The sequence below is a fragment of the Astatotilapia calliptera genome, chromosome 16 (genome assembly GCF_900246225.1).
Source record: "Astatotilapia calliptera chromosome 16, fAstCal1.2, whole genome shotgun sequence".
NCBI lineage: Eukaryota > Metazoa > Chordata > Actinopteri > Cichliformes > Cichlidae > Astatotilapia > Astatotilapia calliptera.
The window spans coordinates 25,214,496-25,228,261 of NC_039317.1; the positions used below are offsets into that span (position 1 = coordinate 25,214,496).

The window sequence follows — 13,766 nt, forward strand, 5'->3', positions numbered from 1 at the left end:
CAGCCCCACTCCCCCCCATCATCCTGACTGACACCCCCATCACCTCTGTGGACTCATTCCGCCTCCTGGGTACCACCATCACCCAGGACCTGAAGTGGGAGCCCACCATCACCTCCGTCATTAAGAAAGCCCAGCAGAGGATGTACTTCCTGAGGCAGCTGAAGAAATTCAACCTGCCAACACGGACGATGATGCAGTTCTACACTGCAATCATCGAGTCCATCCTCACCTCCTCCATCACCGTGTGGTACGCTGGAGCCACTATCAGGGACAAACAGAGACTGCAGCGTGTTGTGCGCTCTGCTGAGAAGGTGATTGGCTGCAGACTCCCATCTTTGCAGGACCTGTACACCTCCAGGACATTGCGGCGTGCAGCTCGGATCTCAGCTGACCCTTCTCACCCTGGACACAGTCTGTTTGACCTGCTCCCCTCAGGCAGGAGGCTCCGGTCCATTCGCACCAGAACCTCTCGCCATAAGAACAGTTTCTTCCCCTCTGCTGCTGGACACATGAACAATAACCATATGACTGTTCCCGCTACTAACACATGACCCTACGCTGTGTTCACTGCATCATTCCATGATTGGCACTGATCACCACCTGCACTCATGTATATATCTTTCAACGTAGCACTCTTAATTCTTATTCTCATGTATATATCTCATGTATAGCTCATGCACATATCTTTCTACGTAGCACTTTTAATTCTTATCCCTACTTTTATTTTTTTCATGTCTATTTAAGTGCTATTTATGACACTATGTTTGCACTGAAGCACCGCAGCAATTTCCTAATGTTGTAAACCTGCTCAACATTTGGCAATAAACCCCTTTCTGATTCTGATTCTGATTCTGGTGGTGGTCAGAGGGCCTGGTGGCGCCAGTGTCCGGCAGCCTCGTCTCTGTCAGTGCGCCCCAGGGCAGCTGTGGCTACAATGTAGCTTGCCATCGCCAGTGTGGGAATGTGTGTGTGAATGGGTGAATGACTGAATGTAGTGTGAAGCGCTTTGGGGTCCATAGGGACTAGAAAAGCGCTGTACAAATGCAGCCCATTTACCATTACTCAGTGAGGCTCCTGACAATGGCAGCAGTAATGCTCTGACTGTAGCTTACCAAAGTTGTACAAAAAACATTTTTTATAGATTTTTGAGCACTGTGTACCACATAAAATCGGTTTGAGGTCAGTAAGCACCCCCAGATACAAACCATAAAGTGCACTGGATTATAAGGCGCACTGTCAATTTTTGAGAAAATTAAAGGATTTTAAGTGCGCCTTATTGTGCAGAAAATGCAAGGCGGGCTCCGGTAACCCTATTCCGGGCAGGGTGAACTGTTCCCTTGGTCTTGTACTTATAGGGCTCTTCTAAATTGCTCTTTGTCTGGTCCCTCACCCAGGACCAGTATGCCATGGGAGAGCCTACCAGGGGGCAAAAGCCCCTGGACAGCATAGCCCTGTGATTCTTGGGACACACAAACCCCTCCACCACGATAAGGTTGTTGGGTCTGCGCTTTGCAGGCCCAGCTGGTTTAGAGACTCTGTCTTGCTTTCCCGTGAACAAAGCAAGACAGAGCTCGATCCATTTTAACTTGCAAGGGGAGCTTATCAGACCAGGGTCTTGGAGCTGCAAGCTCCTCACCTGATCCCAGACAGCTCCAAAAACCTCGGCCCCCTCTCGCAGCTCTTTTATTAACTCAGTGGTCACACATAACCCACTGTAAAACCCCCCCTATGGTGCGTCATAAAACAAAGGCATTCAGTGTATGTTTGTGTGTGTGTGTGTGTATGTGCACGTGAATGAGTGTGTGCACGTGAGTGAGTGAGTGTGTGTGAATGTGGGTGTTTCTGTTGGACTTCCTGCTCACAAAAGGGTCATCTCCCCTTACGATGTATATGGCTCAATTCCTGTAACGGTCTACCATACAGAAACGCAGGTGAGGGGATAAAGAGTAAGAACTAAAACATCCCCACTAAATAACAAAGCAGAACACACATAGGCAGTGTTGGGGAGTAACGGAATACATGTACCGCTGTTACGTATTTAAAATACAAAATATGAGTAACTGTATTCCGTTACAGTTACCGTTTAAAAAGGTGGTATTCCGAATACAGTTACTTTGTTGAAATAAATGGATTACACTGCGGTACTTTCCTGTTTCATTTCGTCGCGGGTCAGGACTGTTTGGGTTTTGTTTGACAGCTATGTTCTGTTGTTCCAGGCGGCAGCGTTACGGTTGCCATGGTTACAGGGTGACGCTCTCTTTCTCTCTGCGACTGTGTGTTTCCTGGGTGAGAGAGCGCCTTTTCGTTGTTGTTGTTGTTGTTGTTGTGCTAAGCTAACAGGCAGAATGCTACAAGCATAGCTCTAAAGAATGTAGCATCATGGGCAGTGTAGTCCGTGTTGCAGGGAGAATGGACTGCCATACACGTTATGGGTCTGTGAGCGCGAGGAGGGAGAAAAAGGGGAGTGGAAAGGTACGAGTTGTCATCGAGCAAAAACGGGAGCTGGAAGCATGTAAATATAATAATAACCACTTCAGCCAAGAAGAGTGTCTGACGAGCCCAGTTGTAAGTAAGCTATTAAGACTCGACTGTACACCGTGTTCGTGTTTTCCTCCGAAAACAATAAGTTCCGTTGGAGCAGCCTTTCAACGCCTCTCTCTGTCTCTCGCAAGAAAAGTTGACCCACACAACAAAGTAAAGCTATTTTTCGGCTACAAGCCGACAGGGACCCCGCCGTATTAGTCAGAGGTCCCTTTACTACAGTTCGGAGTCGTGGACCTTCAGTAATAGTAATAAATCACACAGCAATAGTACATTCACGTTGTTGTAAAAAGCATGATAATATATTAAGTAATCCAAAGTATTCAGAATACGTTACTGTCATTGAGTAACGTAACGGAATACGTTACAGAATACATTTTGGGGCATGTATTCTGTATTCTGTAATGGAATACATTTTAAAAGTAACCTTCCCAACACTGCACATAGGATGTTCCTACAGTTACACTATAGCCCCCCCCTCACCATTCAACAGGCTGGGGAGGGGAACAGAAACAGAACAATGTCTTTTATCCTAAAGCTTGAACTAAGACTTACAAATTTAAGTAAAGCAATGACAGCATTTAACTATTTCAACCAAACAAGGTAACATTTCGCGGAGGAAGCATAGCCAAGTAACAGAGCCTTACACTTGGGTGGTCTCAGAATCTCATCTCTGCTTTTTCAGATGATGTGGTTTTGTTGGCTTCATCAGGTTATTGGCTCCAGCTCACAATGGAATGGTTGACATGGGCTGCCCACATTCAGGTCCAGACCAAAAAGGCTAGGCAGCGCCTGTATCACCTACGACAACTGAGGAAGTTCAGGGTCTCTCCAAAGATCCTCAGGATTTTCTATACAGGCGCTGTGGAGAGCATCCTCACACAGAACATGACATCGTGGTTTGGGAACAGCTGTGTGAAGGACCAAAAAGCTCTCCAGAGAGTGATCCGTACAGCAGAACGCTGCTGCAGGATTGCTCTCCCCCCGCTTCAGGACACCTACACCAGGAGATGCAAGGACAGAGAGACTCAAGAGGAGCTTCTATCCCCAAGCCATCCGTGCCCTAAACACACACACCCGCCCTCTCACATCATCTATAACTGACTGAGACAGGATTCTTCCAGACACTAAACCAAGGCACAATGTACATTTCAATTCCTTTAATTTTAAATATGTTTATATTGTCTATCCTGTAAAATAGTCAGATGTCTATTCATATTAATGTACAGAATTCACCTGCTTGCTGCTACTGCTGCACATTCACCCAATGTATATACTATATGTGTGTATATATATATATATATATATATATATATATAATGTTTTTCCTCTCCCCCCCCCCCCAATTTTTTTGCACATGTCGAGGAGCGTGTCAGGCTACATTTCACTGTGTGTTATACTTGTATAACTATGCATGTGACAAATAAAGAACCTTGAACCTTGAACCTTGACAGCTGAGTGTGAAGCGGTAGGAGTGAGAATCAGCACCTCCAAATCGGAGGCAATGGTCCTTAGCCAGAAAACAGTGGAGTGCCCACTCTGGGTCAGGGATAAGTTCCTGCCCCAAGTGGAGGAGTTTAAGTATCTCGGGGTCTTGTTCGCGAATGATGGGAGAAGAGAGTGGTAGATCAACAGATGCATTGGTGCTGCAGCAGCAGTGATGCGGATGTTGCACCACTCCATCGTGGTGAAGAGAGAGCTGAATGTAAAAGCGAAGTTGTCAGTTTATCGATCGATATACGTTCCTACCCTCATCCTATGGTCATGAGCTATGGGTAGTGACTGAAACTGATACAAGCAGTGGAAATGGGTTTCCTCCCTTAGAGATAGGGTGAGAAGTTCAGCCATCCGGGAGGGGCTGATAGTAGAGTGGCTGCTCCTCTACAGTTCAGGAGGTTAGTTGCGAGAACACCGGCTGAAACAATGCATTTCAGGGTGGCAACCCAAGGTCGACGGCACAACAGTCACGGCTGGGGCAGCAGTCGTGTGGTGTTGTCAAGAAGGACCCAAAATGCTGGCACTTGCTGTGATACATGGGAGCTTTCTTGTGGACAGTGAAAATAAGAAAAGCCAGGACAGAACTAAACATTAACCTAAAATGGGGAAACTAATAGCAAACAAAACCCGAAACCATAACTTATGGAATAACGCACAGGGAAAAACATAAGGAGGTGACACCAGGGATGACGAGCAGAGAATGGAGAGCTGGAATAAAGGGCAGAGAGATGCTGGAATTATCAAGAAACAGATTACGCGACAAGGAACGCAGGCAGACACACACTATAAATACACAGAGGGACACTGGGAAATCACACACAGGTGGGAGACACAGCTGGACCTGATTAACCTGACGAGACAGGGGAACACTAACACCAGGCCAATCCCCTTCACCAGCTGTGAAGGGGATTGGCTCTGCTCAGGCAGCGACAGCAGGGTGCAGTCCTCAGTAGTGATGGTAAATTTGATTCTTTTTACTGAATCGAGTTTTAATGAGTCACTCACCAAAGTGCAAAAAATGTACATTTTCACTCAAACTTAATTTGTTTCTCTTTTCATGTAAATCCTACTGCTAAGATGAATGATTCTAAAAGAAAACAACTATTTTATAGAGCAAAAAAGAGCAAAAACATTTCTAAAATTAAGCAATTAAGCAAGGGGGTTAGTGAGTGAGTGAGTGAGTGAGTGAGTGAGTGAGTGATTCGTTAGCTCTATGATTCAGCAGAGGAAGGAGGGGGTGAGCGAGTCCTGAGTGATTCGCTTTCGCTTACGATTCAACACAAGAAGGGAGGGGGTGAGTAGCTCGAATGTGCTGTTAGCATGTTAGCAGAGCGATGCTACTGTGAACCGAGGAGCTATTTTCTTGATGTGAGCTTCTACTCAGGGTTTTTTCTTCCAGTTCAGAGCAGAAATTTTTTTGTTCAGATACTGGATGTTGTGTTTTTCTCCACAATTTTAATTACAAGCTAGATATATTGCTGCTAACAGCAACAGGGATGAGTCAGTGAGTCAGTTGGGCTTGTGAATGATTCATGAGTCAGTAAAGTGATTTGTTCATGATTTGCGCATCACTAGTCCTCAGTTGGCTCAATGAACTCACCGGAGCTTCCAGCAGAGGATGGGGGTGGCTCGCCCGAGATCTCAGTGGAGACAGAAGGCTAAGATGGTTTGATAGAGCTTCAAGTGGAGGCCGCCGTAGACAGCTGAGATGGCTTGCCTGAACTCTCAGCAGAGACAGGAAGCTGAGACGACGCAAGTACGCTGTCTCAGCTTCCTGTCTGCATGCAGACACATTTATACAACCACATTTGCACATGACTATAAAAAGGCGGAAGAGGAAGTAGTTCCTTCCAATGTAGACAGTCCTAATGATATAGTTTCTTTCCACTGTGTTCCTGTTAATGATAAACTACAAATCTACCCTAAATTACTAAAATATCGATATTTTAATATGAGAATCGATTCTAGAACATAAATGACTGGCATCAGAGGAATCAATATTTCAGTATCGATCCACACATTACTAGTACTTACAGTATACTTGTTTCATTGTCTCTTGCAAAAAACCCGACTTGTTGCCTGAAAAATGCCCGCAAGTACACGGTACTGCACCTTAACAAGACCCACGCCCCAGAAAGTACAGTGTACTTACGGTGTTCTTGTTTCGCTGTTTCTTGCAAAAACCTACCTTTGGTGTCCTCAAATTGCACTTGTACGGGGTACTTCCGCCATAGTGGCAGATCATGTTATAAAGTGTTACCTTTCATTAGTTTGCATAAATTCATTACGTATATTAAACTATAAACACTTAAAATCATATAGACATCACAGACTCAATGGTTTTTACACAATTAAATAAAAAAAATGAGTGAAACTAAGCACATTTCCTGCACATTATTATTTTTGTTTGTTTGTTTTGTAAATGCAAACATTAAGTTTAATATCTCCTTTTGAAAACTGAAAAGTTTTGTTGCATCTAGTTTACTTGTAGTTACCTATAATACTCTCAGTCCAAAGTCGCTGTTTTACACTGTGTAAACAGTATTCAAAAGTATTCTGAGGTTATTGTTGAAAATTTCAGGCAGTAAGTATGTTTTTTTCTGCTTCTTTTCAGGTTTAAACATTATAAAGAGGCCTGGTTGTTAGGGTAAAATACATTTTCATTTACAAAATATGTTTCACTGGATTCATTTCTTTTACAATCTAAAAAGAAAAGCAAGACTCAATATAACCCAGCTGTATTATGTTTTTTTGAGGGAAGGGAAGAATGCGTTGCTTATCAAATGTATAATAGCCTTAATCACTGTGTTGTCTTTTACACTGAAAATTAAGGTCTTGTTGCATATAGAGAGCTTGAATAGATTGTAACAACAAGCTTGAAACTCATGAATCACCCCCTAAAATTCCTCGGGATGCTGCTAAAGCTCTTCTTGCAAGCTCTTCTTCTTAAACTAAATGCATTAATTTATCTCACTGCTCATCGTTTGCTCAAACCTGTTTGTAGTCATTTCCCAGATCTCAATAGTTACATAAAATACAAAGAAATTAATTTTTAACTCAACTCAAGGAGTGAAAGCATCGCTTACATCATACTAACTACATAAATGTGGCTGACAAGAAGTGTATATAAACCTCTGGTGACATACTTTGTCAGGGAGACAGTACACAGACAGACTTAATTACACCCTGGCTTTAACTTGTAAAAATGTCATTTGCTCTCAGTTTGAAATGACACCTAGTAAGGTAAACTAATATTTTATTATGGATAATGTTTCAGTAATTACTGTTTTTACTCTCTCAGGTTTAAGTGATATTGCAAACTACAGGGTCACTCTCTTTGGTCTCACTTTACTGTGTTACTGTGTGATTTGGCTGGTAAATTTGACGATAATTGTGACAGTCATTGTGGATAAAAGCCTTCATGAACCCATGTACATCTTCCTCTGCAATCTGTGCTTCAATGGACTCTATGGGACTGCTGCATTTTATCCCAAGTTTCTCTACGATCTTCTGTCCACCACTCATGTCATCTCTTATGCAGGATGCCTTTTACAGGGTTTTGTATTGCACTCTTCAGTTTGTGCTGACTTCTCTCTCCTAGCTCTCATGGCCTATGACAGATACGTGGCTATATGTCGACCTCTTGTGTACCACTCTCTGATGACTAAACAAAGAGTTTGTATTTTTGTATTTTTTGCTTGGCTTATTCCCTTTTACCTTCTCTTAATGAGCACGATAACAACAGCAACATCAAGGTTATGTGGCTCACACATACAAAGGATCTACTGTATAAACTGGTTAATTTCTAATCTGGCTTGCTCTGCCTCTGTAGCTAAAGTTATTATTCCTGCTTTTAATTACACCTTTTATTTTGGTCATGCCGTTTTTATCTTCTGGTCTTATGTACATCTGATCAAAACATGTCAGTCATCCAAAGAAAACTGGAACAAATTCATGCAGACATGTGTACCACATTTATTCTCTTTAACGGTTGTTGTTCTGTCTTTTCTTTTTGATATGTTATACATGCGATTTGGCTCAAAGGAAATAGCACAAAGTTTTGAAAATTTCATGGCAATGGAAATTCTCCTCATCCCACCAATTATTAATCCCCTCATGTATGGATTTAAATTAACAAAAATAAGAAAAAGAGTTTTGAATTTTATATGTGGTAAAAGTTTAGCTTTGAGATTAAAGTCATGAGTGTTTCTGCAGAAAGGGGCAAAAAATCTGTTTACATATGTACAGTATAGTGTTAATCAATATACATATTACCAGACTGTCTTCATTAATTGAAATATAAGTAGAATTTTCTTTTGGTTTGTACATGTCTAAATTAAAAGCACACACACACACACACACACACACATTGAAATTAAACACATTTCCTGTACATTATTCATTTCTGTCTTGCATTTTAAAAGGGGTTTAATTTCGTTACATCTTTTTCTGACGACTATCTTCTTTTTCTGGTTGACTAACATGTTTTTTCTCACCTAGTTTAGTTACACTTAACTATAATACCCTTGGGTCTAAAATTTTATTCTCAGGTAATTATCAAAATGCTACTAAAGCTCTGCCAGAGGTGGGAGTTGAAAAACTCTCTGACCTAGGCCTCTGCACACCTTTACTCTGAAATCAGTCTTTTGGGTTTTCTTTACATCCCAAATTAAGTGGCTGTCATCACACCAGGCTACAAACCACTGTATATCAAAAAAGCAAATGCTTATGTTCTCTTCCTTGTGAAGCAAATTGTGAAAAGGAGTAACCTGACCTGTGCCTGGGACGATCTTAAAGGAGCGCTGGTACTTAAGCAATTAAAATTAGTAATACTGTTCCAGCTGATAGCAATGAGTTCTGTTTGTACAAATGATACCATTTATTTGAAACGTCGCCACTCAATTTCATTTGCTTTTGAATAAAAATAAACAAATAAATGAAAAACAAAAGGCTGGATAGTCCCAAATGCAGAGCAAAAATCAACAAAAGCAGCCAAGCATAAGTTGTGGGTCTTCAATGCAATTTAAAAATAAAAATGTCATGCTATTTACAACAGCAGCTGTACCCTACCCCTGCAAACTGTAATAGATCTTGCCTTCTGTTTACATTTATTTTCCTTTAAGACACCCAAAACACATTTATTATTATTTATTTCTGTAAATTCAAAAGGTACTTTTACTATAGTCACTTACCAGAGTATTGCTTTGTTGATTTTCAGGGGATTTTTTTTAAATAGATCAACAGAGGTTGAATTCCCAGGTGTGTTTTGTTGTTGAACAAAAGGCAATGATAGAGATGTAGATGCAGTAGCTCTATTTTCTGTACACTCACATATAATCACACACACATATTTTTAAAATGATAAGGCATTTGAGTTCTCTGATCATGGATAATGTGTCTAATGTAAAAAGTTTTGTTCTATTAGGATTTAATGACACGATGAATTTCAGAGTACCCCTCTTCATAATAACTTTACTGCATTATTGTGTGATTCTGTTTTTCAATATCTCTCTTGTGCTGCTCATTGTCTTGGATGAAAGTCTCCATGAACCTATGTACATTTTTCTTAGTAGCTTTTGCATTAATGCACTTTATGGGTCCACAGGTTTCTACCCAAAATTCCTTTCAGACTTACTGTCATCTTTTCATCACATCTCATATGAAGGATGCATGCTACAAGCTTTTATCATGTACTCATTTTCCTCCTGTGATTTGTCCATTTTAGCTGTCATGGCCTTTGACAGGTATCTGGCTATATGTCGACCTCTGCACTACCACTCTTTCATGACTATGAGGAGGCTCTCTCAGCTGGTGTGTTTATCCTGGCTGACACCTTTCTGCATTTTCTCCATCAATATCCCAATAACATCAAGAGTCAAGTTATGTGGTATAAACATTCAGAGAGTCTTATGTCCAGACTGGTTAATTGTTAAACTTGCTTGTCCTGAAGTCAAAAGCAATTTCCTAATGTTGTAAACCTGCTCAACATTTGGCAATAAAACCCTTTTTGATTCTGATTCTGATTCTGATTCTGAAAACCTTTTTAAAAAAAAATACTGGTCCATATGCAACACTTATTGTTTATATATTTCATGGCTTTTTCATAATTTGGATTTACACGCATCTTATTAAAACATGCATGAGGTCCAGTGAAGACAGGGTAAAGTTTATGCAGACATGTGTGCCCCATCTGACCTCTTTGATCATATTTCTCTTTGTAATGGTTTTTCAGTCGATATATGGGCGATTTGACTCCACAGATTCATCTCGAATCTTCCAAAATTTGATTGCTATTGAGCTTCTCACTATTCTTCCAGTTATGAATCCTCTCATATATGGATTCAAACTCACCAAAATACGAAACAGAATCCTGACTTCAGTTTATCTTAACAGAAAATAACAACACACCCATCCAATATACATTCTGCAAAAAAGAGCAAGAAGGATAATAAATAAAGCTACTTCAAGAGAACCATTAAAATCCACTTTTTATCAAATTAAATATTCTCAAATTTAAAGATTTGGTTGACCTCAGAACTGCGCAAACAATGTACAAAGAAGCGAATAAATCTTTGCCCCACAACATTCAGAACCTGTTCCAAATAAGACCAAATACTCATGACCTGAGAGAAATCCTTATGTTCAGCAAGCCAGTAGTAAGGACAAATGTAAAATATCAGAGCATTGCAGTCAGAGTTAGTGTGTGGAACACCTGTACAGATGAAATCAAGACAAGTACATCAATACAAAAATTCACACGATTATTCAAAAATAATAAATTGCATGAATATAGGAAATCTTCCTCTCAGTGACTGAGTTGTCTAATTGTGTCCTCATTTTTTATAGATCAAGGCCTTATTACCCCAAGCTTAAGTGTTCATTAAGGTGTTTGTCAATAATAATAATAATGGATTGCATTTATATAGCGCTTTCACATAGATATAAAATAAGCTCAGAGAGTAAGCGGGTGTTAAGGACAGGGTGATTAGTTTATGTAAAAATGAAGTTTGTTGTTATTCTGGTTTACATGCTGAAAATGGTTTTATTTGTGTATGTTCAATGTGTTAGACTTGTACATAGTGTAGAATGTTTAGCTTATTTTAGAGTTTAGAAATGTGTTATCATAGAATGTAGAACTATTGTAGAGACATTGATACTGCCCTTAAAGGGGAGGAGCTTCTTCCCCCAGGCTATTCGGGGCCTGAACCAGGTGTAGGACTGGACTCTCCCAAACACGTCACTATAAGACTGGACTCTCACACACGTCACCACCACACATTTCCTATAATCCTATAATTCCTATAATTTATAATCCTTATCTTTATAATCTCTTCTGCTATTTGCACATTCTTTACTGTAAATTCCTAAGTTAATTTGTAAATTTTTGTAGTAAACTGTAAATTGTAAATATTGTAAAACTTTTCTTCTGTCATTTAATGGTCGGGCATTGTACAGCTACAAGCATTTCACCCCCATGTCATACTGTGTATGGTTGTGTGTGTGTGACAAATAAAATTTGAATTTGAATTTGAATTTAAAGTAATAAAGGCCTCACTGTGTTGTGAACTTAGGAGTAGATTGTAGGAGGCCTCTCCCCCACTGAGTGGAAATTCCCCAGAGGATGTTTTAGGGTGGGGGTCTCAACATTTATAACTGGGTAACTGTGGTCTGGAAGGGAGAGGGGTTTTATGACCTCTAGGGAGTTACCTACACCCACAGTGTTTTAACTGTCACGCACACACATCCACACGCACACTCACTCGTGTGCACTCACACATACACACAGGTATGCGTACACAGTCACACACGAGCACTCATATAGGCACGCGGGAACGCGCACATGTAGGCATTCACAGGCTCGCACACACACACAAGTGAAAGTATGTAAACATAGTACTTAGTTTTATGGCACCTTGTAGAGGGTTTAGAAGGGGGGTCACTGATACAAAACTGCATGTAACAGACAAAGGAGTTGAGATCTGCAGAGGAGTTCCAGGGTCCTGTACATCTCCCTTCTAGAAGGTGTAATCAATAGGTATAATCAATAAGTGTGGTCAATGAGTGTGAATTAATAAGTGTTGTGAATTGACTCCCCAGTGTTCTTTCTGGAGGCCTGAGGAATCTACGAACCGGGTGAAACTGTGAAAAAGTAACAGTTTTGGTGCCGAAACCCGGGATTCGCTCGAGGTTCAGAGAGGACGAATTGGCAGTGCTGAGGTCGTGAAACGAGGCGAACAGAGAGCCGGCTCAATCATCTAAAAGGTAAGCACCACCTGTTTATTTTTGAAGTGTGCATATTGAATAAATTCTAAATTATCTGTTCGCTAAGTTGAACGTATCACAGTGTAAATTCACTCAGTAGAAAAAAAGGCGGCTAGCGTCCGCCTCGGTGCGTTAAAGCAAGAGACTTTTGCTAAGAACTCAGGTTGATGTTTAGCGTACTGTGAGCGACTAAAGCAAGAGACTTTTGATAAGAACTCAGGTTGATGTTTAGCGCCCCGTAAGGACATCTCGGTGCGTTAAAGCAGGAGACGTTTGTTACGGATTAATAGAATCTGTGTTTCATCCATGGCGGTGTCTGATCCGTCTTAGTTATTAGGAAAAAAGTGGCGGTGCTGTGCTCGTCCTCGTGCGTTAAAGCAGGAAACTTGTGTTACTATTAGTTAGAAAGCGGGGCTGAAAGGCTTTGTCGCCGGCTAAGGGCCGTGTGCGCTCCGAGTTTGGCAACTCCACCCTTGGTCGGACGCGTCCTTGGGATTTGCCGGGGTGGTGACCTGGGCACCGGGGGCGCCCTAAATAACTAAAGCTAGGTGTTGGATCCTAGTCACGGTTGATAACATGCATGAGAGTGGGGGCAAGTTGCTTTGTTAGTGAGAGAACGACTGCTTGGCTCAGCCCACTGACTGCAGTGTGTGTAGACTGTGTAGTTGTGTGAAAGCGCCGTTAGAGTCGGCGTCTCGTCTGAAGTACGGGAGTCAATTAAAGTAACAAAAAGAATTCGTGTCTAAAAGTGTGTGTTTGTGGTGTGCAGAAATCGCGGCAGGAGGCCGTGTCGCGAATTGTTGCAAACTGTGAAGTCAATTGGGGGGTTTAATTTGGTTTTATATTTTTTAGGGGAAGAGAAACTGCGGTATCGAGTCCGTGGCGCAATTTGAATAATTTGTGAGGTGTACAAGAGCGGACGGCACCCGCTCTGTGTACCGCTTAGGGCGTTGTCCGGAATAAGCAGAGGAGGAAGTGTCCTGCTGTGAGTTGAGAACTGGACTGCGAGAAGTAGAAGGTGTGTGAGTGCCAGCCTTAAGGGGTGGGCTCGTAGGTGAAACGAAGGAGGAGTAGTAAGGAGGAGCTCGGAGGGTCCCGATGAAAACAAACGACGACATCTGGTGGTAAGTAACGGAATTCCAGGTGAGTTAAAAATAATGGCTGAACAAGAGGAGATTATTAGAGAAGGAGTGAGGAGTCCAACAGAGGGAGAAATGCAATGGAAAACTGTTGATAAGCAAAAAGAGAAATTAGGGGAAGCATTGAAGATCACCATGACTGGACATCTGACAGGTAAGAATGATAAAATACTGGAAATGGGGAAGGAAATAATGAGTGTATGTGATCAAGCTGGAATAAAAGGTGATATGCGATGTTCTCTCGCAAAGGCTTTATTGGAAGCGGCCAAGGCATCCGAGGAGAAGGAGGAGAAACTCAGGAGAGAGTTGGATGGAGCACATACTTTG

The 13,766-nt window shown here is 41.5% G+C and overlaps 2 protein-coding genes across 2 annotated transcripts; both read left to right on the top strand.

Moving 5' to 3' along the window:
- The first annotated feature begins 7,299 nt into the window (after window positions 1-7,299).
- On the top strand, window positions 7,300-8,651 carry LOC113007592 (olfactory receptor 2AP1-like). Its single transcript, XM_026144307.1, has 2 exons — window positions 7,300-8,190; window positions 8,589-8,651. The coding sequence occupies exons 1-2, from the start codon at window positions 7,300-7,302 to the stop codon at window positions 8,649-8,651; spliced, it is 954 nt and encodes a 317-aa protein (XP_026000092.1).
- A 772-nt stretch (window positions 8,652-9,423) lies between these two features.
- LOC113007593 (olfactory receptor 2B6-like) lies at window positions 9,424-10,438 on the top strand. The gene is made up of 2 exons (XM_026144308.1): window positions 9,424-10,001; window positions 10,108-10,438. Exons 1-2 carry the CDS (start codon window positions 9,424-9,426, stop codon window positions 10,436-10,438), a joined length of 909 nt encoding a protein of 302 aa, XP_026000093.1.
- Window positions 10,439-13,766: the final 3,328 nt, after the last annotated feature.